Raw genomic sequence first — 27,105 nt, forward strand, 5'->3', positions numbered from 1 at the left:
GGGTGGATAACCCTATTGTCCACGTCAATATATTTGGTATTTGAATAGCTACAAGAATCCATATAATAATGCTGTGGGCAACTGCGGCTAGTTAAAAGACCTGGCTGCTTTAATGTGCCACCGTCTGCATTAATTGTGTTACTGCTCCTTTGCATTCTGCATCAGAAGCACCTTATAACTAAATCTGAAACTGTGTATCTGTGTTTCCTGTAACACTATCTAAATTCTAACAAGCATAGTACTCCAATGACTTGCTTCAGGTTGACCATTTGTGGTTATATTCCCAATTTTAAAGCTGCAGTGACTTGGTTCAGTAAACAGCAGGCATGGGAATCATACTGCTGTATCATTCCCATATATCATGTGACTGCTCATGCATAAACAGGAACATTTTCTTTGTTGTTGTTTGTAGTTCAGCTGCATTACTGGCATGAGAAGTGAGAAAAATCTTCAAGTACTGAGGTGCAGTCAGACTGGTTAGGTCACAGTGAACTTTTACTATATATTATTAAATGATTTGAAAGTCATCATAGTGCAATTAATTTATAGCTGGCACCAATACTAGAGAAGAGATATTAATCTTTAGATTATTGGAACCCAACTCTTAATATTGCAAATAAAGTCTTATATGCTTTGAATCAGGCATCTTGAAGTGAAAGACCAAAAGGCATTGTTGGTGTGATTAAATATATGAATTACTCCTCTATCCTCAGATGTTAGATCCACAGCAGCTTATAATGTTAAAGTGACAGAATAATATAAATAACTGTAAAAAATTAGTTAGACCCAGACTATGTACTGTTTCAGATTAGTTCTTGCTAACATCGTCTGTGATTTCAATAGGGCTAAAGAAGCCTTTCCCAACCTGGTGCCCTTTAGTTGGTGCCAACTATAATGTTTGCACTTCTCAGCATCATGGCCATAGGCTGTGCTAGCTGGAATTTTGGAGGCTGTAGTCCAACATATCTAGAGGGCACCCGGTTGCTAAGGCTGGACTGAAAGATACCCAAAACATGTTAAAAGCTTTAGTGGCTTATGTGTGTATGTGCCTTTGAGTCAGTCTTGGCTCCTGGCAACTGCCTGGACAAGTCCCTGCAGTTTTCTTGGCAACATTTTCAGAAGTGGTTTACCATTGCCTTCTTCCTAGGGCTGAGTGAAAGTGACTGGCCCAAGGTCACCCAGCTGGCTTTGTCTCCCGGTTTCTAGCCCAATGCCTTTAACCACTACACCAAACTGACTCAATTTGATGTTTTTTATGTGCCTATTCCCAAATAGATTAAGGTAACCTTTGAGAAAGATTGTAGCAAAATAATTTTTATGGATACTTATAATTATTGCTCCATCTTTTCTCCATCCTGAGTGCTGATAAGGTCACTAATGGTACTCCCCGTGAAACTTTGGTGCACTGTCCCAGCTCCCATGCTGCCTTCTTGTCGCTTCAGCATCTCAATTTAATGGCTGAAATATGGATGGGGGAGATTTAAGTAAAACATAGTGACTGAGTAAAAAGTACCCAATGAGCTTCATTTCAAAACAGGGGTTTGAATTCATTCTTCCACAGCGGTGGTTTAATGTTTTTGTTAAACCCCTCTGGCTATCACTGGAATATAGTGGCTACTTATAGCACTTGGTCTGATAAATGCTTTTTGCAAAACCACAGTAACATGTGCCTAGTAATAGATATTTGAGGATTAGGAGCTTATTTACATGTGTCACTTTATTGCTGGAATTTTTCCATGCAATTATCCTCCATTGTATATTTGCAATTTAATTCAGAAAATGCCATGTGAAAATACTCAGCAGCAATCTCCATGCTAATCATGGTCATAATTTTGAGCTTGGTCACAATCACTGAAATTTTGCAAGAGAGAGTGTGTGATTACTTCCTGTTGATACTTCTTGTTAATGAACAAAAAAGGTGGGTTCGACTAAAGATGCAGACTCTGTAAACAGGTTCTCAGAAACCAACCCACCATGTGGCTGTTTTTGGTTTAAGTAATCAAACTAGAAGGTCAAATGGGGATTTGTTGATAATGTATGTGTAACTTCCCAGAGTTAATTGTTAATTGGGTAGCACAGGAAGTGTAAATGAGATCAATAGATACAACCTCAAGCCAAGCAAATACACAGAGTGGGTAAAGTACTCACTGTAGCCACAAATGGGTGATTAATTATTGGGAGATTTATGAAAGCACTCAACAGTAATCAGGATCTCTCTTCTCTCTTCTTAGCTTTCAAGTCAGAGACCAAACCAGATATGGTGGTGGCCATATAAGCATTCCATGCATGCCTCACTCCCATTTAAATAAAATCCAACTGCATTGTGCCAGTGCTTCTCATGATAGGAATTGACAGTCTCAGAGGAGTATGGTGTTGGCAAGGGCTTTGTTCATGGCCATCATTACAGCAAACCATTGTTTCAGATTTTGGAAGCATTTAATCGTATCTCACTTTTATTTTTAATTAATATATTTGTGGAGAAAGAAGATCAGTGGTACCATCAGTATGAAGTCAGTGGTGATCTACCCCTATGATTTAGCTACCATACCATTGGGTCATTTTGTTCGAGTTGGCTCAGGGTGCCGAACCATATATATTTTGAAATTAGATTCAGGGGATTTAAGAAGAAGAATGAATAATTCAGTGTGGCAGAGCACTGGACGAGGGCTGAGAAGATCCGGATTCAGGTTCCCACTTAATCATAGAGCTTATAGACTACAATAGCAACTTACTTCTAAGCCCAACCTTACAGGGCTAATGAAGCACTGCTTTCCATAAGCTCCCAGAATTAAGGCTGTCACCACACTTCTGAATGCCATTGATCTAAGGAAAGGTGGTTTTTTCCCCCCAATGTCATAATAATAACTTTTAACAGCTAACAAAAATGGATAACTCACTGATCACCACAGAGTCAGTGTGGTGTAGTGGTTAAGGTATTTGTCATGAGTAAGGATGGCGAGCAGGGGGCTCTCACCCAGACTGTCAAGCGCATGCGTAGCACTGAGGAACTGTTCAGCCATTCAAAGAGACACAGATCGGGACCGCCTTAACCTTTGGGGTTTATATGGCTGGGTTTTCCCACGCTTTCTCAGTTTGTTAGGATTCTTGTTAAGTACTACTAATAAATATTAGAGACCAAGTCCTCGCCTCAGTGTGTTTCCTGGTAATCAGGACAGTATTGGACTGGCATTAGAAGACTTGGGGTCTAGTCCATCCTCGGCTACAGAAGCTGTCAGGCCAACTTACCTGTAAGGAAGCATGGAGATAGTCTTAAATAAAATATGTAGCAGCTGTTACAAAGATGTGAATTTAGCCCTTTCAAGACTGATGTCAGCCTTTCAAGGTAGGCTAAGTCAGGAAACAGACCCCGCAGGGACTACTGTAACTCCAGTTGATTGCTATATGTAAAATGACAGATCTTGCTCAAGGCACAAATTACCAGGCTCAAAAGTATAGCTGAGACTCATTATGCAAAGACCTGGCTCGCAGGAGAAGGTTCTAATGCTGGACAAGGTGGAAGGAAAAAGAAGAAGAGGACAACCAGCAACAAAGGGGATGGATCCAACTACAGTGGCAATGGATGCACCGTTGGAAGACGTGGACCAGGTTAGGGACAGATCATCACGGAGAGTATCAACAGCAAATTGTGGCATGTAGTTAATAATAACAGAATACTGAAAGCCTGATAGTGTTTCTCTTTCCTTCCTCTTATACACAAGAGAATCAAGGTGGGCCAACCTTGAATTTCATCCTCCTTTCCTCCTCCCTTTCAGGGCTAAGCTGATGCTTTTGTAATGGCCGCTACATATTTTCTTCAAGGCTATCTTTGTACTCCTCTATACCACCTCACTGAAATACTGAAATACTTTGGCCACATAATGAGAAGACAGGACACCCTGGAGAAGGTGCTGATGCTAGGGAGAGTGGAAGGCAAAAGGAAGAGGGGCCGACCAAAGTCAAGATGGATGGATGATATTCTAGAGGTGACGGACTTGTCCTTGGGGGAGCTGGGGGTGATGACGACCGACAGGAAGCTCTGGCGTGGGCTGGTCCATGAAGTCACGAAGAGTTGGAAGCGACTGAATGAATAAACAGCAACAATACCACCTCACAGGGTTGTGTGAGGAGAAATTGGGGAGGAGAATATGTATGCCACCTTGAGTTCTGAAGGAAAGGTGGAATATAAATCGAAGGAAGGAAGGAAGGAAGGAAGGAAGGAAGGAATCGCATCTTTGTGATGTGCACAACTGCTATTCCCAGCTGACTGCATGGGTCGGTGCATGCCTAGCTGCTTTGCTGACAGTTTTGGAGATCGTGTTGTCTGTGCAGAGAACCAGGGATGATCTTCAAAGCAGCTGCATAAGGACAGGGCTGCTTTAACACTTGGAGGAGCTGGGCTTCCCTCAAAGTAGTGTGCTTTGTGGAGACCTTCTTTCAAAGTGAGTGTTCTCCAGTGCTGCCCCCCCTCCAAATTGCTCCTACCCTGTTGGTTTTTAAGAAGGTGATTAAAACTTGTCTATTCCAGCAGATCTTGAGAGTTGGGCTGTTCCAGTGTTGGTTTCTTTGGTATTGGCATTTTTTGATTCCTGTAACTGATGCTCGCAGGGTTTAGATAAGTTGAAAAGTTTTGCTTTTATTATCATGATTTATTTTTCACATAAAATAAAATCTTCCTGTTCCTTGAACTGATCATATTTATTATTGTGTTTAAAATGTGAGTGAACAAGGAATGGGAGAAGAGGGGAAGAATTGAGGGTCAGAACACATTTTCACCTACTTTAAATTTCTAAGGAAAATGTTAATATTGATCTGCAGTAGAAGAGAAGACTATCTTAATAACAAGGAGAAAGGGCATTGTCCTAATGGACTGAGAGTCTAGCACCAACCCATGTTGTGTCCACTGAACAAGTCTTGGCCCTGTTGTACAGCACATGCTGGTTATTGTGTTGGCCCATTTTCTAGGGTTGCACAATACATTGTACATAAACTAACTCAAGGCTTGTTTTCACAAACAAAACAATGCCTCAGTTTGGTCTCAAGAAGTGAGGATTCATGGAGGATTCTTTTGGGGAAAATGAAAGAATTCTGATGATGTGTACATTGGTCATCATGACTGTGACCTTTATCATACTAGATTGCTGTGATTTCAACCTTTAAGCCTGATGTCAAAAACTGTGGCTTAGGGGGTCCAGTGCAGCCTCGGTATTCCCCCAGATTTGAATGCCTACCAGCAAGTCCCACAATACTGCTAATACCTCTGTTTTTCTTGTCATGCTATCTAATAGGTATGTGGGAATATTTAATTTTTAGATTTATTTTAAACCTGAGAATTAATTGACATGAAAGGATAGGTGTTTGTTAACTTCTAACAGTTAGATAGTAATATTCTTTACTTAATTTACATTTGCTTCCCCTCCACTTCACTTTTAAAATGGTTTGATGTGGTTCTAGACTTTTTTATGTCCAGCCCTCAGTTTTCCATTCTGAGACCAGTACAACCCTCAACCTAACAAAAAGCAGAGAAACCCTGCCCAAGGTAGTAACAAGCAGAGCTAGAACACAAGCTGAGGTAGGAAATCTAAAAACAAGATAACAATTGTTGGGATTAAGTGCCAGTCACTTGGAAAGCTGCCTTCTTGTATTTTTGCCAGATGAATCAATAGTGCTGATGAAGGTCTTAAAACCTGGGCAAACTCACAAAGAAGAATGCATTCTTCCAAATTGCCTGATCTTCAGTTCTGTAGAATTTTACTAGTTACGTCCAGCATTTGAATGGTGACATAATATAGTAGATGGTGAAACTGTCATTAATAGCAGGTTTCTGATAATTGGCCCCAAGCAATATCACTGGGTAAAGTATTCTGAACCAGTTCCATCTCTTTTTTCAAAAGCTAGTAAGCTAAGCCAATGTCTGTGGATTCTTGGCTATTCTCAGAGGGCATAACTAGAGCAATCATTTATCTGAGAAAGGTATTAGAAAACAGGGAGAGTTTCAGTATTACACATATACATAGTAGTTATTTGATTTGAAATAACCCAGAGGTTGTGAGTTATAAGATTTTTTTTAATCATTTGTTTTCTTCTCTCCTTTCCATATAGTTTATCCATAACCAATTTGGTTGGATCTTCAATCCAGTTTAGTTTGTTAAGAGCACAATTCAGTGTACTTCTTTGCAAAGGGCAAGTCTTGGGTTCAATTCAGGTACAAGGATAAGACTCAAATCTGTATAAGACCCTGGAGTGTCTCTCCCAATCAGATTAGACAACGCTCAGCTTCACAGACCAACAGTCTGACCTGATATAAGGCAGCTTCCAGTGTCAATTTAGCTCTAGGATATTCATTTATTTTTTCTTGGAACAGGTGTCGGGCCATTTCACTTTGAATATGCGTTTGCATAATACACAGCCCATTTGATCTTCAAAGGGTTTAATAATGAATTCTTCCAGCTCAGCCCATCAAGAGGTACTGCTGCCTTAGCAGATGAGAAAGCTGGCAGTAGGTTGATAAAGAGCTTTCCCATGGGTACCTCTGAGTGATGCAGTCAGGGCCGGATTGTGGATTTTCTTGTGGCAGTTATTGTTGAGCTGAGTAAAAGAACGTTGAGCTGAGGGAGGGAGGACAGAAATGTTAATGAAAATATTTTCTCAGGTCTATTTGCATCCATCATATTCAGGCAGATAGTTGCATCATTTTAATAAATGATTGGCTTATTTAAAGCTGTCTTATGCGTCAAGTTGCATCCTCAGGTTGAATTAAGTCTTATCTCCTCAAGTTGAATTTGACACTTGGTCTGTGCAGCTTTCCTGGCAACAGTAAGGAAGTAGTTTGCAACTACCTTTTTCAGGATTTTTAATTTCGGTTCTAGTCAATAGCCTTCATATTCTCTGCATGTCACCCATCCAGTACTAAGTACACACAGACCCTGCTTAGCTTCTCAGTCCAGACAGAAACAATTGACCAGCTGCTGCCACCTGCTGTGGACTCTTTAACCAGACTGAGACTGTTACATTGATGGTAGGGTAAATTCTACTGTAAGGGCAGATATCCTGAAAAAATAATAGCTATGAACATATTATTAGTAAATAACATAAGGATTCTTTTAGGGCTGCCTCTAATCTTGCTCACCTTCCTTTAACATGAGGACAGGTAGTGTAATAATCATTTATAGGGATAAATGCAATTCCATACCTTCATTTGGCTTGCCCTTTCTATATAGGGCAGCCTATTCATGTTCAGAGTGGTGGGAACAGGGAACTAAACTTTATTGAGCAGTCTGGGAATCACCCATGTATATTGTTGCAGTTATGGTGATACTAGATCATAACTTTCAAAAATATAGGTCTATGTTCTGTTTTTATTGTACACTACCCAGTCACTTGAGTTGAGTGGCTCTACACATCTGATAAAATAAAAAGTATCAGAATTCTACTCTGAAGTGGGTTCAACTTGGGGAAAGGGCAGAAGTTGACAACATTATTATTTTCTTGATTCATCAAGAAATTCTGTGTTAGCTACATTTCTTAAAACAAAGAAATGAAAGTTTGTGTTTTGATTTCCAAAGACACACAGCTCTTGCTGGAATCAGTAGTTTACTGGTGTTTTCTCTGCTTTCTTTGTGGCCATTTGGCTTTTCTTGATCCTAACCTCTACATAAGTAAAATGATTGTTATCTGAGCACTTCCATCTTAATGGCCTCAGACTTTAAAGGATTAAAACAAGTCAATAAAGAACTAAAATGCATGAAATCAAAGCATAAGCATGAAGTACTTAAGTACAGGGGCTATTACAGTACAGGAAATAATATCTGTACATTCAGTTACTAACTCTGGTCCAGAGTTGAATGGCATGGCATCCGGATCCTTAGTTTAAAACCTAGAGTTGTCCAAAGGATGTGGAAAGCAGAAGAGGTCTGTGTGAGTAATTTTTGAATAGAGTTACGATGTTGGAAGGGAATGATTGTACTGTGTATAAGTTTAGATTATACTCTCCTCTGTCTTTTTGTTGTTGTAGTTTTTAATTGTTTTAATTGGTATTAATGGTTGGATTTTGTGATTGTTAATTTGTGTTCAAATTGTGCATGCCTCCTAGAGTCACATGCAAGTGAGATGGGTGGCCATATAAATTCAATCAATCAATCAATTCGCTTCAGTAATCAATCTCTTTAACAGCATCATTTTCTTACATGTTTTTAATGCTTTCTCCTGATGCACTTCAAACAGTACACTTAGACCATAATGTAGTTAGGAATCTGCACAGACAAGGGGTTTGAGGGTGGGATGATGCCCAGACAATGTCTAGTTGGTGCCTGTGACATGTAGCTTCATTCCAATCATGGTCATAGTGCCTGGGTGCTGGCATAGGAGGAAAGCTGTATCATCTCAGTGACAAAACATTGTGGTGAGTTTGGGAAAATGTGATCAAGTACAACTCAGACAAAGAACATCTGGATTATCCCAGAACAAATGACTAACAGGCAGCTATGTTGTATAAAACGGATTGCTTTGAAAAGCCCAAGATGAGACTTCTCTGAATTTGTGCTTCATGTATAAAAGACAGCACATGTTGACCATCTTATTTTTATTTTTATATCAAATTTATTCCCTGCCAATCTCACTCAGAGAGTGACTCTGGGCAGTTTACCTAAAATAGGAATAAAACTTTAATTAAAATACAATAAAACAATAAAACTTTTGCTGTAATATGGAAGTGCCTATTAGCTGAAAGTTTTTGCTGCCCTTTATATACAGTACTTTTTTTTAAAGTGGGAATAGGGAACACTTAGTCAAAGTTTCCAGTAAGGAAGATTTAATAGACAAAGTGGAAGCTGGGGAGAAAGTGATCCTGTTGGAATTCTTAAGGTGATGAGAAACCCAGCCCAGCCCAGCCCAGCCCTAAACTAAAGCTGAGTATAACCAGATTCATGTTTTGGGCTTCAAGAAACCACTTTTTAATAAACTCAGAGGAATAGTAAGCAGAATTCCATGGCAGGAGAAGCTAATGGGGAAAGAAGCCCAAGGAGTTCCTTAAAAAGGAGCTATTGAAACAATCACAAAAAATGAGGTGTAAAAATGGGACAGTAGAGGAACCTAAGGGACGCGGTGGTGCTGCGGGTTAAACCGCTGAGCTAGCCGATCGGAAGGTCGGCAGTTCGAATCTGCGTGACGGGGCGAGCTCCCGTTGCTAGTCCCAGCTCCTGCCAACCTAGCAGTTCGAAAACATGCAAATGTGAGTAAATTAATAGGCACCGCTTTGGCGGGCAGGTAATGGCATTCCATTCAGTAATGCCGGCCACATGACCACGGAAGTGTCTACTGACAAATGCCGGCTCTTCGGCTTTGAAACGGAGATGATCACTGCCCCTTAGAGTCAGACACGACTGGACTTAATGTCAAGGGAAACCTTTACCTTTACCTAGAGGAACCTAATTGTTGGTCAAAGGCCAGCGGAAAAGAGGAAGAGGAATCTAGTACATGTATGCAAAAAAGGATAATGAAAGACTAAAACAGGACAAATAAAGGAGATGGAAAGAAGAACAGGTTATCATGGAGGAGCACATATGGGTATTCTGGATTTGTAGAGATGATACCAGGAAAATTAAAGCTTAGACTGAGGCTGGTGACCAATGGTTAGACAAACCAAAAAGGCTTTTTCTAAACAAATAAATAAAAAGAAGAAAAAAGAAACAGTATGCCAGTTATTAAATGAAAATGGAAAAGAACTAGAACATTAAAAAAGACAGAAATACTTAAATCCTATTAAAACCCAGTCTTTTCCAAACAGTGGACATCTGCCTGGCAATTAGGAAGAAGCAGTATTCAAGCTTGGGCTTGACATCCTTGCAGAATATTTAGTGACCATGAGGGAGTTCAAAGCTCAAGGATTTCATTCTAAGATGTTGAGGGGACTTGCTAATAGTCTGACTGAAACTTTTCCCATTATCTTTGAGAAATCCAAATAAATGAAGAAAGTTCTGGTGATTTTTGTCTCTATCTTTTAAAAGGAGAACTCAAGGAATTACAGACCAGTCAGTCTGATATCAGTACCTGAGAAGATTCTAGGTCAAATCATAAAGTGATAGATCTGAAATTGTAATTTTAACTATATACGTTGAAATTGAATAAAGTTTTCATTTAAAAAAAAGAAAGAAAAAGTGCCCCATGACATTCTGATTGGCAAGTTAGTTAAAAGTTGGGAATCCCTTTCTGCAATTAAAAGCCTGGGTAGAAATATTTAAAAAGTCAAATTGTATTGTATTTCATTTTGTTGTTAACCATTGGGAGTAGGAATGATTCCACAGCAGTCAAATTTAATAAATAATAAATCTAATTAATAATAATTGTGTTCAAATCTGGAACACTCAGATAGGGATAGAGAACACTCTATCTTTTATTGTGGAAAGAATAATCAGTTATTGCAATGCAGCAGAATTGATATATACTATATTCAAGGAAGGTTGTTGGCGGATAACACAGAGCAGTCTTTTACAAGCAACACAGACCATGTAAAGGTGTTGATCTCCAACAATTTTGGTACTAACTGGGGTGACATGCTTATTGTCCAGCATGTCGGAGGGCACCAAGTTGGGGAAGGCTGACGTAGAATAATAGGGAAAAAAATTAAAGATTGGCAACTGCAGTGTGTTGGCATGGACCACATCCTGCAACCTATTTTACTTTGGATAAATAGATTTAGGTTTTGACGAGAGAGTTCATTGCTCATAATAAGCATTTTTCTGCATAACTATCCTTTGTAGAAGGTAGGAAGTAGAGAACAACATAGAGAACCTCAGATGAAATAAAAATATTAAAATCAACATGACCTTCAGGTTTACCACTATTCAGTTCTGACTCAAGCAGTATAAAATCATGGGAAGCAATGGACAATGTTATATGAATCACACCGTTCATACAGCTCACTGTAGCCCCCTTACTAAATGAAAATAATGTTAAGTGTCATGCTCTAACATTCCCAGAACATCTGATTGGACTCGCATGCATGAATGATGTCAACACGTGTCAAGAGTTGCAAGTTGATAGAGGTGGGAGGGGAACAAGCCAGAAGAGTGAAACCATCTTGTCTGGGCTATCTTTGGCATCCAAGGTCAAGGTGCCGAGCCATTGGAGACATCGGCACAGAACTGAATGAACTGGCACAAGAAGGGGGGCTGCATACCGAAGGGAGGGGATTGACTTCGTTGGGCTGTTTAACTCGGACAAAGCGCGGGAACTTCTATTTACAACTTTTTTGCTGTACTGCACGCTACACACCATTAAAGAGATTTCTACTTTAACCACGTATGAATCGAATTTAATAGTAAGCTGAGTAGGGCAGTCGTCACATTAAGTATGTCTGGTTTTATACTTTCCTTAACCTCAGTGCACTGACTAGCCAACCACACTTGATTGCCTCACTTGTGCCTCATCAGTGATTTTTGTACAAAAAAAAAAAAAGGGAAAACACAGGTTTGCCTAAATTACTAACTGATTCTTACTCACAGGTACCTAGAGTTACCAGTGGGCTGGATGAAGCTAACAGTCTAAAAATCATTTCAGTCTTTTTATTTTTATTTCTATCCTGCCATTATTAGTTTTATAAATAACTCAAGGCAGTGAACATACCTAATACTCCTTCCTCCTCCTCCTTTCTCCACAACAACAACCCTGTGAAGTGAGTTGGGCTGAGAGAGAGTGACTGGCCCAAGGTCACCCAGCGGGCTTTTATGCCTCAGGCGGGACTAGAACTCTCATACCACGCCTGATTGGCTCTTGGGCTGAGAGAGAGGGACTGGCCCAAGGTCAACCAGCCAGCTTTCATGCCTCAGGCAGGACTAGAACTCATGGTCTCCTGGTTTCTAGCCCATTGCCTTAACCACTAAACCAAACTGGCTCTCTTTTCCTGATGATAGGGCTGTTCAGCCTCCTGCTGATGGAACTGAGTCCATCTTAATGTTCAGTTTGAGCATAGGGGTGTTGGTAAATGCACCCCTGAATATGGAGTAACATCTGTGCCCAGGAGTGCTTTTCCTCAACTCTGGTTGATGCGTATAACCATATTAGATCAGTTCAAAATCCTATCTAGTTGAACATCATGGTTTTAACAGTGGTCTGCCAGTTATTGATGGGAATGTTTGTAGATTCTTTTCTTATTGTATAACCACTACCGTATTCTTTTCTATTGGTATTGCAATTGTTTGTATTCTAATAATAATAATAATATATTGATGCAAAGTTCACAAGGAAAATTAACACAGTTATCACCTCATGTTCCTCAACAACTATATGGAGAGCCATACTGTCTCCATTGTCTCAGCAGGTGGCAGCATCTGGTTGATCTTGTCTGAGCTCAAAAGATTAGCAGGGTCAGGCCTGATTGGCCCTTGGATAGAAAACATCCATGGAATACAAAGACTACTCTGGGTAAGTCCCAGAAGAAGGCAATGGCAAACCATTTCCTTACCGTTGCCAAGAAAACTACATGTCCAGGTCCATGAAGTCATCAGAAGTTGAGGGAAATGATAATTGTGGGTAATGCACTGCCATCGTGATTTGTAGCTATTATTTATTTATTTATTTTTCAAATTTGGTCACCGCCCATCTCTCTCAAAGAGTGACTCTGGGCAGTTTACAATAAAACTAGAATAAATAGAGATTAAAATACAATAAAAACAACATTCTTAAATAAAAATATACAGTCCAAGATATGAAGGTTAGTTCTCACACAGTCAGAAAAAAAACCCTACAGTAACAGATCCAATGGTTGCAAAAACAAAGGACAGATGGATGGAAGCAAGCTGGCTTGCTCAAAAGAGGGGCCAAGTAGTCAGTTACCTAGGGCAAGAAAGGGAAGGACATGCAAGAGAGTTTGAATACTGTTTCTATATAGAGAGCTTGTTTTTGAATCACAGCAATTGCTGAAATTCTTTGGTTGTTTCTATTATTTTTTCAATACATATGACTTATCTGTCATCTAACAGCTATTGAGAGACAAATTTATGGAGAATAACGTAATAGTGTTTATGGAGTGATACCACATTTTAAAGCCATCTGTTTTAACGGCCATGGTCTATTTCTTTCCTAGAAGCAAATTCCATAGTTTAACCATGGGTTGTGTGAAGAAATATTTCTTGGCAAAAAGAGTGGAGTGGTGTGTCCCCCCCTCCTTTTTCCAGTATGTTTTTCCACTTCCCAGTCTAGTCTACAGCCTTGAGATTTCCCATGGCCTCTTCTAACTACTAACCAGGGCTGACCCTACTTAGCTTTGTTGAGATCAGCCACAACTAGTTAGGTATCATCATCTGTTGTGATTCTTCCCAATATTAGTGCTCTCCAAAAGTTGATAAAGCAAGAATTTCCAGAATTCTGTTGCATTGTATCTGATAGTCTAAAGAAAAAATCTACTTGGAAAGGCTGATATATCCTATATGCCCTCCCAGAAAGTGCAGTGAGAGCTGATATTAACAACTTTCTAAGATGGACCAAATAAACACACTTCTGCCTACCTACTTCATGGGAATAACAGTACTCTAAATATTTTATAACACTAATTCCACAAGAGACCCAGAGATGATCAATAATGTGTATCTGGTTTCTCATCCCTTATATTGTACTTTGTATTATACACTATATTTTCTTTTAGATAGTCTAGCTTGTGAATCTTAAGTTCAGAGTGGAATGGATTGGTTTCTCATTCTTATAAATAGGGCACAAGAGCGGACGGATCCTTCCCAACATCTGGCACGTCCATCTAGTTTGAATGACCAGCAGACACACTCTTAAATGTTGTTTCTGCAAAGGTTTAAAATGTGTTGTTAGTAGAAATGTCCTCCTATCCTATGGATACATTCTCTTCTCTACTAGACATTTTCTTTGTTAATACATAGATAATAATTGTACCATAGGATGCTTTATGGGTCTTTGAAAAATCGTTGGTGCCAATACATTGCTTTTCTTTTTGTAGTGGAACATGACAAGGAGTTCTATCATCAGCGCAGTCATCGTCGTGAGTTCCGATTTGACCTCTCCAGAATCCCTGAGGGTGAAGCAGTGACTGCAGCTGAATTTCGAATTTACAAGGACTACATTAGAGAACGCTTTGATAATGAAACATTCCAAATCAGTGTCTACCAGGTCCTCCAAGAAAATCCAGGAAGGTGAGTGACTAAAAGGACCTCATTTGCGTTGGTGCTGAAAACCCTACAGACAGTAGAATGAAATATAATTCAGTAGTACCTGTAACATTTCACATATGTATGCTTGTTGTTTAGTATCTCCCCATCTAAAGACTCAGGGATGAATGTGTGAAGTGATCTTCTGAAACTTCCTTTGCTGAGATGACATGGAAACTCTGTCTTTAGCACTTGACCTCCAGAGGCTGTTTCTGTTCAACTTAATTATCCCCCTTAAAATGCAACTATACTTGTGTATTCAATGTATTTAGCTCTGAGGTAAGAAGCCAAGATTGAGAAGTAAACCTTTGAAGAGCAGTTGGTTTAATTAATGTAGAACTTGCTTATGAAACAGGTAGAAAGATTAGGCCAATTCCAGGGGTAGAAGATGGTTTGATGGCTCTGTTGCTTCAGCAGCACTGAGTTCCCCCATGGCTGGTCAAGCAGGACTCATTTTGCTAAAAGTCTCTCAGAGTGGTCAGTGTTGCAGAATCTCCTCCCATCTGAATTTTGTGCAGGGCCCTTATATTACTTGAGGATGGCTTAATATGGTAGATTCCAGCAGTGGAACTTTTAAGTCCTGATAGATTTAAATAACAAGAAGGTGAATTCCCATTGAAAGTTAGAAAATAGTAACAGAGCAGTGGATACTGGGTAGTGGAATCAATTATCCAGATAGGTGGTGGACTCCCTTTCACTGGAGGTGTTCAGGCAGAGATCTGTCAAGTGTGCTTTACTGTGTATCCCACGCTGAGGAGGCTGAAGTCAATGGCCCCTTCTGATTGTATTATTTTCTGTTTACTTGAAGTGTTGCAATGCCTGTAAGAGATTTTAATAACGATGTGGTTGGTAGCATGTAAAATATGGATGGAAACTTTAGCTATTTGCTTTGTCTGTTCTGTAACCAGGTCAGGTTTTCAGGTCAGTTACTTATATCAGAGCCAGTAAGCAATCTAAAGTTCATTCCAGAGTTCAGACAAAGGGTCTAGCTGTAAGCAGACTCTAAAGCCAGGCCAAAGGTCAACATCAGTGTATCGGCAACAAGGATGCTCAACTGAAGATCAGAAGAGAGGCTTTTGCAGAGTTCCCATTGATGAGTAAATCTTTACTCACATGCAGTTCTGTTTCTCAAGAGAGCATTCCTTTGCCTAGCTATTACCTTATCTTCTGCTGTCCATCATCCCATTGATTCTATCCCAACAAGAGAACTCTATCATTCTCAGGAAGCAAAGATGAGGGATCTCCTCTAAGGAAATAGGAGCCCCCTGTTCCACTTAGGGATCATAGTGAAAGTTGCTGCTATAACTCAGGAGCTTTCAATCTTCCTCCAAAGTGGAATCCTTTGTGGTAAAAGAAGACCACGCTGCCCCAGCTTGCCACTGTTTACTTTCAAACAAGATGCAATGTCTTCTTCTGTTAATTGACACAATTTTTTTTGAGATTCAAGTTATTAATTGGCATAACTTTGTGATTTTGCTTTGTGTTATGTCTGCCACATTTATGTCTGCTGAATAAATAACAACTCAAGGCTAATTTTTGTGTTAAAAAATAGGAGATGAAGCAAATAAATTATTTAGTTTGGAATGACATCCGTATACATGGATGTTCTTCCAAGGCTGCTAATCCATTATTGCTGCTGAGTGTATTATGAGACACCAGGATAGGAAAGTTCCAAATAATTGTGGGAAAAATGATTCCCTTTGATCTCTCTTCCTGAGGGGGTTCCCCTCCCGGCCTGCTGCGTGCACAGGAGTCTAAGTAACTGCAGGAAAACAGATGCATTGTACAGCTTCCCAGGCTGACTCATGGCCTGCAATGAGCCATGTCATGCATTCATTTCAGCAAGGGAATTGAGATGAAAAAAAGGGGAGGTGCTGGCTTCTTTCTGCATAAGGTTAATCCAAGTTGTAATTTTTAAGACGTGTCTGTTTCCCTCATTCTCCAAAAAGAAAACCTTCGTGAACTATGGTCTGTGAGTAATAGAAGATGGTTGAATCAAGCAAGTCAAGTCAAGTCAAGTCAAACTCTGGAAATTCCACATCAGATTTCAGCATTTAAGTCTTGAGTGTAGTGCTTTCTCATCTGTGTTTCCTGTTAGTCCTCCTTGGGGAACATCGGGTTATGATTTGAAAGCTCATCAATGAATTTCAGTGACAGAGACCTGACTGACAAGCAGTGGGGTCTTCTTGACACAAACTGGCAGAGAAGCCACAAAGCATTGTCTGTTTCTACGTTGGCTCTGTCAAAAGGAAGAGAACAGTTTGGTGCCCTGGTTTTCAAAGGGTCACCCAAGGAATATGGAAGAGTGTCCTATATCAGTTTGGATTGTATATCAATTAGCTGGTTACTGACTGCTCTGTCTGGCAGCAGAATTCATGCAGATGCCTTTCCTGTTATCTGATACCCACAGGTAATTTACAAAAGAGGCCAGATGGGATTGGGGTAGGAGTGGGGGTTCTACCTTTGTCACTAACTGCTGTTCAGCTCTTAAATCTAGGGGTGTAGAGGAGCACAGAGATGACATTGGAGAAGGTTTGCAGCAACCGTTAGTAAAATATAAGCTTAGCCCAGGAACACTGTTACCTTCCTGCCGAAGCAGTACCTATTTATCTACTCACATTTGCATGCTTTTGAACTGCTAGGTTGGCAAGAGCTGGGGCAAGTGCGGGAGCCCACTCCATCATGCGGCACTCGGGTCTTGAAGCGTTTGTAACACGTAACAGTGTTCCGTGACTGTCATGCTGACCACATGACCGCGAAAGTGTCTTCGGACAATGCTGGCTCTTCGGCCATGAAACAGAGAGATGAGCACCGCCCCCTAGTGTCGGACACGACTAAACTTTACCTTTACCCCAGGAAAACAAGGAAGAATGAGAAAGAAACTCAAGATCTTCCCATCTTGACTCTTTTAATATAAGAGGGAGGGAAGGGACAATGCTGCCAGGCTTTCAAGATTCTGTTACTATAATAGAGTTCTAATACTTTTTGTGGTGTCTGTTTCTTAATCTGGCTTACCTTGAAGGGCTGACATGGGGTTCCTTGTAAGCCTGTGTATTTATTTTAAGAATATATAGGGCCCTTTTGTTCCATTTGCAATGTAAAATATTCTCAAAAGAGTAAATCTTCAGAAACACTCTAGCAGCCAACAACAGTTTTAGCAGGGACATCCTGATCAGATGATCAGAAACAGTTAACTCATTTCCTTGAAAAGTGACTGGCTGACGTACCATAGCCAGCCTTTCGTTCTAAGGTGCAGCTGTACCTGGGTCCCCCACATGGTGCCCACAGACCTTGGGGGTCCCAAGACTTCACATGCCACCTGATTTTTCTAAAATATTGTTTTAACTTAAAAAGAGAGAGAAAAAGAGAGAGAAGTGATAGTACATTGTAAAGCAGATTAGCAGCCTGAAGCACAATTTAATTTCCAGAAATATTTCTAGGCCCCACACAGATACTAAGATCATTATAAAGTAATGAGCAACCATGGCAGCCATTTTATATGAATGTCCATAAACCCTTTCGGCATTTCAAATGTGTCCACAAGCCCCAAAAGATTACGACTCTACAGTACACTAGGATTCCTTTGTAAATGTGCAAGAAGTCACTGTCACATGCAGAAAAAAGTTCTCTGAAGGCCAAAAATGTGCAATTCATTGGGGATAGATAGGTCTGGGATCGTATTAGGGAAATTGCTTTTTAAATTGTTCAGAAGTGTTTTGAACTTATTCAGATTTGCTGACACTATTACATTATCTGGGGGTTAAATATCTACAAAAAGATCTTTCAACTAGGGACTTCTAATGTTTTCTTCCTCCTCAGTTTCTTAAAACAAAACAAAACAAAACAAAACAAAACCTCCACCCTTCCCCACCTCTACCTAAGTTCCGGGGTCCCTGGGTATAAAAGGCAGATAGTTAAATTACTACTCTCTGTTCTTGATCTGAGCTGCACCCATCCAGAGGACCACTAGATGGCAGCTGAGAGGCACAGAAAAACATCTCTCTGCTGCCATCTTGTGATTGTCCAGAATTTTTTGCCCTAGAGATGCCCCTGGAACCTGAATTAAGCAAAGCAGGAGACCCTCCCTTGCCACTTGGAAAATACATTTAATAGCTCTCTTTTAATCAGGCCCAATGAGTGCGCGGTGCCAGTAACCTCTAAACAGAGTACCATACTCACAACAATACAGAGGATCAGAAAGAGGACTGAAGATAAAATAGCTAGCTGAACAAAGCAGCACTGAAAAGTAATAAAAATACATCCTGATGCTTCTGTCTATACTTTCCCTGCCAAATTTATCTTACTGATTCCAGTTCTCTAAGGGCTTTGGAGCAGAAGGCCTGAATGCCATTCAGAAAACCTTTTAGTTGCTCTTGGAGATTGCAGCCCACCCAGACGGGGAGAAAAAGTGCCATTTTCAGTCCAAATTCCCCCAAGCCCACAGCTTCTCATTGGCAGAGGACAGTGGGCCTTTTAGTGTTATAAAATATTTAGAGTAACCATCCAGCCTGCAGCACTCAACAATGATTACACTAGTTGAAAATTCTGGGAATTAATGTCTTGGTATCTGGAGGCTGCTCAGGATATGGAAAGCTGGTCTGGTTGTTACTCTGATCCAGAGCAGCTCTTACATATTTAAAAATATATTGCCTTACAACACAACTATAATTTGCTTTTATTTGTTTTAAAGAGGCCATCAGACTATCATTGCATGCAGTTATATTATTATAACCAGTCCATAAAAGCAAATTAATGTGAAATAATCGTTCCCCCAAGATTAAGGTCAGATGTTCTTTAGCAGCCATTGCAGCAAGTGAAACCACCCTAGCAGCATCTTTTTTTTGGCCTTCTAATCAAGTAGTTTATTTCCTGCCAAATTGAGCAATGCACTGGGGTATCATCAGAATGGAATAAGGAACATACTGCAATTGTTTCTTTTCTTCCTTGCCTGTTAAAACCTAAGAAGCTGTTAGAAGATGAATGGGTATTTTAAAATGCCTTCTGTTGTTGGGTTTGATTTGTTAAGGCATAAGCAAAGATGTTTTCAGAATTAGTCCTTAGTTCAGGTCCATATGACCTTCATTATTATGGTGGACATAGGGTTCCATCCTTCTGATTCTATATTTTCATAATTTATTGAGCATTTTTTTAAAACAACAGTCACTAGGACATTATTGTGCATATCTTTCATACACAGCCTATTCCAATATTCTGCCAATTCTTAAAGAGTGCTGTATTCTTTCTACTACAGTTAGAAAACTGAATGCTTAGATAGGTTTCAGGTGGCCCAGCATGAAACTATGATGGAACTGATGAGATAAAAACTGTATTCTTCCATTATTTTGATCCCCCAGTATGTCAACAAGGTCAGAAAAAGTGGTAAGGGGCATGGAAAGAAGCTAGAGGGGATACTTGGGAGCATTCCCACTTGTTTGCCTTCTGGTATTTTCTGAAAATACCCATAATATGCTTTCAGAACTTACCGGCACAAAAAGTTTGAATACCGCTGTTCTGCCAGATGGTTCAGCATTAGCATGCCACCCACCAAATCCTAATGATAATTGCCTCATTAGTTTTCATTTAAAAGACTGAAACGAGATCTCGCCAGCCGGTTTAAGAAAACTCAATTGAAGTTAGTAACGCTTCATCCAGACTTAATCTTGAATGGGTGAACTGTTGATCACAGCTGAATTCCCTTAATATATTCCTATAGTTGAAAACTTGCGAGAGAAAGTGCTTACCGTGACATTGCATATGTTCCTTCATCTGCTCTTGAGGCAGTCCCAGATGTGGGACTTTAGCCTTGCTGTAGAAGGTCCAAATGTTGCTCTGTGCAGGCAAGGAATTCACACGTGTAACTGCACAGATTACGAGGAAGCAACGTAGATACTGCTTCTGTCTCAAGCCTCCTGATTTTCTTTCTTGATCTTTGTGCTCAGCCTTCACATTGTTCTAGTCCTTTGCTGAATGCTAAACTCCGCACCTCTGCCTTTTTTTTCCCTTCCATGAGCATGCTTTCCTGTTTGGTGCTTCTATTATCTATAGAACCCTGTACTATCATTCGACCGGTAGTAGTAGTAGTTAGTACTGGTAGTATTAATAGTTCAGGAATTTATAAAGAGCCCTAAGATTTTCATAATCACACAGATGGTCTTATCTTTGCCTCAGCTGGAACCAACCCAAAGTAATTAGTTACGCAAATATCTATGCAAAAGTGTTCACAATGTGTTTGGCAAGATGATGCATGCGAGTCAGCAAAATGAGTTTGTAAATGAAGTTGGTGTGTTTGCGTATCCAATTACTGAGCTTGCACAAACAGTTGCAACTTCCAAGTGGCCTATATTAACTATAAATGGATTGTATCAGGATTGTACAATGTGGGGGGGGGGGAATTAAGGCCCCCATTGGGCTCCCGAATAGTCCATGGGTTACCGCAGTCCAAAAGATGAGTAGGAACAAGGACAAAGAAGTGGCCAAAACAGATATACATATATTTACACACACTCATACGCACAGTTAAGGCAATCCCTCCCATATACTTAATATTATCACATTAGAATTACAATTTGGTGGCAACTTTTGGAATAAGTCTGCAGCCCGCTCTCAAAGCTTGATGGAAAGGGCTACATTCAGCTTGGGGCTGTAGGTAGCGCACCCCTGATTTATTTGAAAAGCTTGTCCAACAGTTGTACCTGGCTAGACTTGACCTTTGAAACAGAGTGGGTGAACCTCTGTGCCATAGGGTACCTACAAGGCCTGTCTGAAGGGGGGGGGGCAGTTGCTTCAAGTTTCACATAAAGGGATCCCATTCAAAGTATAATTCATTATTTGAAATGGTGGGATGAAATCCCCATTCAAAGCAGTAAAAGTATAACCCAGTATGTAGTTTAGGATTTGGGGGTTTCTCCACACTGTTGGCCAATGTCTTCGATGGACAAAAAATGACAGAGGAAAAAAATATATAATATAGCATAATCACAGGCAAAGACAGAGAAAATTCCACCCAGGGTGGCTTGAGAATCATAGTCAATATACCCCTGATTCTAGGAAGAAAGTTGGTTGCCAGTGAAGCTGATCTCTTTGCTCCATGCAGTAGAGAATGTCTCCATAGAAGAGGAGAGAGCTTTTTCTGTTTTCCCATGGATAACACTAGTTTGCTGCTGGACCACCTAACTGGGCTTCAGCCTGCCTCACTTGCACCAAGATGGTAGGTAGCAATCATGTGCTAAAGACCAAGAGAAGATCAAAGTTTGACTGATGAATAAAAGTACCAAGAGTCAGGACAAGAACTGCCCAAGAACAGCTAGACCCCCTCCCTAAATTGTCTTATAAATAGGAACAATATTTCATGAGAAGTTTGATGAAAACCAGCTGGTGAGAGTCCAGCTCTTTTAAGTTGTAAAACAGGAGCCCTGTTTGTAAGCTGGCAGAAGTGTGTAAAGTGTGTGAGGGCATGCATGTAGAACAGAATAGAACTTCTCTATTCTATACCTTGCTATTTTGTTTGTTGTTTTTTCCCTGATACTTTCCCTGCTATCTTTTCCACAGTGGGAAATATTTCTGGAATTAAAAAAACCCTACAAGACAATTTTTGGTATCTGTTTGCTAATTTAGGTAACCTCTCTGCTTCCACTGGTTGATCAGCAACATGTACTTCTAATGAGTTGTGCTACAATTGAGAAATATACTAAAGGGGCAACTGCGTTCAAGGTTTGATTCCATAAAGATAAGCAAATTTTGTACTGTGCACTTTTGTCTTCTGTGGTGATTGTGCCCACTGGTGACAAAGATCCTGAGAGGGGAGGAATTAAGAGGAGAGTGTGTGGATGAGCCTCTAATGTGTGAGTCTGTATTTTTGGCATAGGATTGCATATGGTGTTGCATAGATTAAGGGCTGATTCACAAGTGCAAGCACATCAATTATGTTTATTCGATTTTTAATCGCCAAAACCTTGCAGATCAATTCCCTATTTTCACTGTTAATGAAATTTTCTAGAGTGAAAATACTCTCCATGTACCTGCATGGTACATCCTTCAAGGTTTCAGTGGAACCTTCATCATATGCAACTGCCTTAAGTAGAACTGCTTCTCAAGGAAGCTGCTACTCCTGTAGAAGGTGATCATCAGAGTTTATGCTGAAATAATAGCTTTAGCACCTCCTGAATGGAATTCAAGAAGTTATTTATTATCTACTTTTAATTTGTTTGGGTACTGAAGGCTGCAGTACATAAGGCTGAGATTTTCCATTTCTTTTCTTTGGGGCTTGGATTGTTTTTTAATATGATTGTAATTATGGCTTAATTGATAATATTTGTCCTTGCTCCAGTATAGAAAGAGTAGAAAAGTATGCTGCAAATACTTCATGGGAAACTGCCAGATTTTAGAGGCACTGTCAGCAGGTGCCCTGGGGATTGCAAAGAATGTTGGAACCAACAAGCTGTGGGTTGCTTTGCACTTTGGATGTCTGCCTATCATTAGCTCTCCATTTTTCAAGTTCTGGCAGGAAATGAAATGTGTTCCAGAAAATGTTGAACTAAAAAAGAATTGCCGTTGCCTTAGATTAGTATAATTTTTTATTGTTGGGTGAAGTCTTCAAGTCACTCTTGACTCCTGGGGACTGCCTGGATTAGTTTTGTGCCTAAGGCAGGACTAGAACTCACGGTCTCCTGGTTTCTAGCCTTGTGCCTTTAACCATTATGCCCACCAGGCTCTCAGAATTTTGAATTGGCAGGTTTATATTTAGTAAAATGAAACTAAATAAGGATTACTTGTGTATGTTCTATAAATACATGAACAGTTGTTCAATAGCCAAAAGTAATTGAACAGAAAATATTGGTGGTGGTGGGGAATCGTATAAGAATCAATAAATTGTTTTTAATGTGATTGAAATATTTAAAGGTTACATTTAAACAAATTGAATGTTTCATTTGAAATTATTTTAGTTGGAATGCTTGCACATATTTTTAGATATAAGTCTCCCAAAGTATTTATTTCTGTGAGGTTATTTAGATTTTAGGGAGGATATAAAGGCACTAAACCTATTAAATATTAATTTCAGAAGGTCTGAATAGTTGGAAATATAAATATCTGTACTCTTGGCCAAATGTTGATTAGCCTTTGATTTTAATTTTGATCTCATTGTGTTTACTAGAGAGAACTGTGTCTTAATTGGAACAAAGATAGTGATAAATGCAGCCTGCTTGTTACTGTTTGGCTACACCAACTATTATTTATTTATTTCTAACTTTTTTGTGCCATTCTATTCCCAATGGCTTATAGCAGAGTACACACACACACAAAAAGAGAGGATGAAAAGCAACGTCACAATAATACACAATGGTGGCACCTCCCATTTGGGATAGATGCCTAAATCTAACATTGCCCAAATGCTCTCTCACCAGTCAGGTTTTTAGTTCTTTACAGAAACTCATTAGCAAGGAGGCACTTCTTATATATGAGGGCAAACTCCTTGATAAATCCCTGCTACAGAGTCTGTGTCAATGGAAGTCTTTTGGAGACAGGATGCTCAGCAGGGCCTCTTTCCTTGATCTTACTGGATAAGCAGGTTCACTATGGAGTTGATGGTCTTGGAGATAACCAGGCCCTGAACCATGGAGAATTTTAATAAATGGGTGGGTGGCTTTTTTGGGAGGTTTGGGATCACATGTTCTGTGGGATATGATGGTATGTGGGCAGGGGGAATGGGGAAATTATCAAAATAGAAATGCTGCATAATAAAGCCCATATTTTTATTAAAACCCACCCATTTTTAATAAGTCGATATCGCTCCTCTTTCCACTGTGTACAAATGAGCTCCGAGCCATATAAAAACCACATGTATATGAGCTGAAGATTACGTGTCCATGTACTAGTGTAACTAGTAAAGGTAAAGGTAAAGGTTTCCCTTGATATTAAGTCCAGTTGTGTCCGACTCTAGGGGGCGGTGCTCATCTCCGTTTCAAAGCCAAAGAGCCAGCGTTGGTCCGCAGACACTTCCGTGGTCATGTGGCCGGCATGACTAAACGGAACGCAGTTACCTGCCCGCCGAAGCAGTACCTATTAATCTACTCACATTTGCATGTTTTCGAACTGCTAGGTTGGCAGGAGCTGGGACTAGCAACGGGAGCTCACCCCGTCACGCGGATTCGAGCTGCCGACCTTCTGATCAGCAAGCTCAGCAGCTCATTGGTTTAACCTGCAGCGCCACCGCGTCTCCCACTAGTGTAACTAGCCAAACATTATTTATACCGATTTGTAATCCTGCTTGCAAAAAAAGCAATACATGATGATGATGATGATGATTGATGATGATGGTGATAATGATGGACTCTGGTTCAGATTACTAGGTGTTTACAGTTTTCTTTACTTGCTCTCACTCTTATGAGAAAGGAAGCCAGAGTGAAAGACCACACGTAGATTATTCCTGGACATCCTGAGGTCCATCCATCTTGCCTTACTTTTTTGGATAACAGCCATTATGTTATAATTAACACTGGATATATTTTTTTAAAAAGACTTTTCTGTGAAAAAAACATGTATAGGTGGAAAAATAGGGTATCACTGCTAGATAGGAAAGATTGCTTGATGCACTTCCATTTTAGATATGTCATTTACTGGGAATTGAGAAAAAGTTTCCTCCATTAAGGTTCCAGCTCATTGGAATTTGTATTTTTAAGCAAAATTCAGTATATTACACCACATATTGTGATCAAAACATGCTTGTTCTTTAAAGTACAAGTTTAGATATAATAGGCTGTCCTAATTTTCTGAGGAAATTCTAGCAATTTTGAAAGGTTTTCTCTCCCATTTCCCTTTTGTTTTGTGTCTCTAGGGATTCAGATTTGTTCTTACTTGATACTCGGACGATTTGGGCTGAAGAAGAAGGTTGGCTGGTATTTGATATTACAGCAACTAGTAATCACTGGGTGGTAAATCCACAGCACAATCTTGGCTTGCAGCTATCAGTGGAGAGTATAGATGGTAAGTATCAAAAATGAACATTTTTGGTAAATCTTTTACCATTTGTGTTTGGGATAGTGACCAGTAGTTTTTAGAGATGGTGTCACTTTTATGTGTCCCCCTGTAGAGAGGACAGTCCTTTATTCAAAGGCATCCTCTGTTTTAAGGCTGTCTAGCCTATATCTGGGTGAGGAGTCGTAAAAAGGAAGACAAGGTCCTTGGTTACTTATTGTCTGCTTCATTGATTTAGCTTCAGGTTAGTCTCCTTCATCTCTCTCAAAATGGTTTTCAAGCCCTGGTTTAGAATTTCCATTGACTCCCCAAAGTTTATTGATGTGTGTTTTATGAACCTGGACATCACCTTAGCTAAAATCTCTGGATCCAGGGGTGCTTTTTTCCCCCCCTTTTGCTTCTGGCAATAGAAGGAAACTACCAGATTCAGACTTCTTCCTCTTTAGATTGAATGGAGACTAAGTGGGATGAGTTAAATTTGTTACTGTAAGAAAAGTACATGTGGAACGTGGGCATCGGCTTGAGTGTTATGTCCATTTCACTTACCCCATGGAGATCTGAGTCTAGGTGGAATGGTTTTGAGGACATGGTTAAAGTTCTAACTGAAACATAAGCTCACATTTAATAGTGGTAACAATTCCTGTTCTTTGACGATTAGATCCAATAATGGTAGCAAAAAAACAAAGAGAGGGAAAGGGAGAGAATTTTAGAGGGTCTTAGTTTACTTTTAGAAAGCTTGGCTAAAGTGAAGCAATATAAGAAAGGCTGAAGTAATTCATTAGCCTCGGGCACTCTGTTATCTTCTAAGCCCTCTAATGCTTTCCTCCCTGACATTATATTAGAGCAACAGCTGACTTTGTAAAGTTAACTTGATTTCTTACTGGTTCATATCCTGTTTGTCTCATTACTGAGTCTAGTTGAAGAAAACTCTTATGCAGCTTGATTCTAGATATACATGCTTGGCAGTAAATCCTATGCAATATATAGGCCTTCATAGCTAAGGAAATTTTCACTGAATTGTAGACTTAAGGCCACAGCAAGTCTAAAGCATAGTTGCATCTTTTCATCTGAATGAAGGGTATTGATATAATGTTTTAAAATTAATACAACCATATTCTTCTCTAAAGTCTTAATGAGAACCCATCAGAGTGTCTGCCAAGGAACTTCCACTATGAGGTTGGATCCCAGGATAGTAGGTTACTAGAGATAGGAATAAGAGCCTTAAAAAAAAAAAAGACTTGTTAATTTAAAAATAGGTTTTATTTAATTTATCAATAAAATACTGTATAAGAAAGACATAGTAACCACTAAATCCTCTGCCAAACTTCCCAAATCTACACTTCTGGTCTATTTAAAAAAATGAATGATTTTGCCCAGCACCACTGTTCAACTGAATAGATTAAGTATTATTGATATTATATGCATTATTTACTGAATGGATATGCTCAAGGGAGCTAAACTGGGTGCCCGCTGGGTGCCTCAGAGATTCATTGGCTGCTGGTATGATTTGGAACTGGTGTAAATAAAGTTCCTATAAAAAGTCAGTCTGTGCTCTGGGCTTCCATCCTGGTCAATCAAATGAGGGTGGGGTTTTGGAAGTGGCTCACAAAGTGCTGATGGTGTCCCCAGCACTACTGACTTGGGAGCTAGAGCACTTAGAGCATTCATGTGTTCTGTCCCACGTCAGCTTGCCTAAGTACTGAGAAGGACTTCAGGGCCTGTCTGATTTCCAGCAAATCCCCAAGTCAAGCTCTGTGACACTTTCACATTGACAGATCACACAAAGCAATTACTTGCACATCCATGGTTTGTCCAATAAATCACACAGAATGCTTTGCCATTAAGCATGGTTTACCAACTGCATACTCTACTGAGCTCAGACAAAACCAACAAGCCTTCCCAACCTGGTGAAGCCCTTCCACCTCCCCAAGATGTGTTGTAACCGCAACTACTAGGATTTGCAATTACT

At 39.9% G+C, this 27,105-nt stretch overlaps 1 protein-coding gene across 1 annotated transcript in view; it reads left to right on the forward strand.

Moving 5' to 3' along the window:
- BMP7 (bone morphogenetic protein 7) overlaps window positions 1-27,105 on the forward strand; it is a 106,298-nt gene that overhangs the window by 70,335 nt on the left and 8,858 nt on the right. Inside the window, exons 2-3 of the mRNA XM_063297024.1 lie at window positions 13,958-14,150; window positions 24,997-25,145. Coding sequence (XP_063153094.1) covers window positions 13,958-14,150; window positions 24,997-25,145 — 342 coding nt within the window. The remainder of the gene's footprint in view (window positions 1-13,957; window positions 14,151-24,996; window positions 25,146-27,105) is intronic.

Source organism: Candoia aspera, chromosome 3, assembly GCF_035149785.1.
Source record: "Candoia aspera isolate rCanAsp1 chromosome 3, rCanAsp1.hap2, whole genome shotgun sequence".
Taxonomy (NCBI): Eukaryota; Metazoa; Chordata; class Lepidosauria; order Squamata; family Boidae; genus Candoia; species Candoia aspera.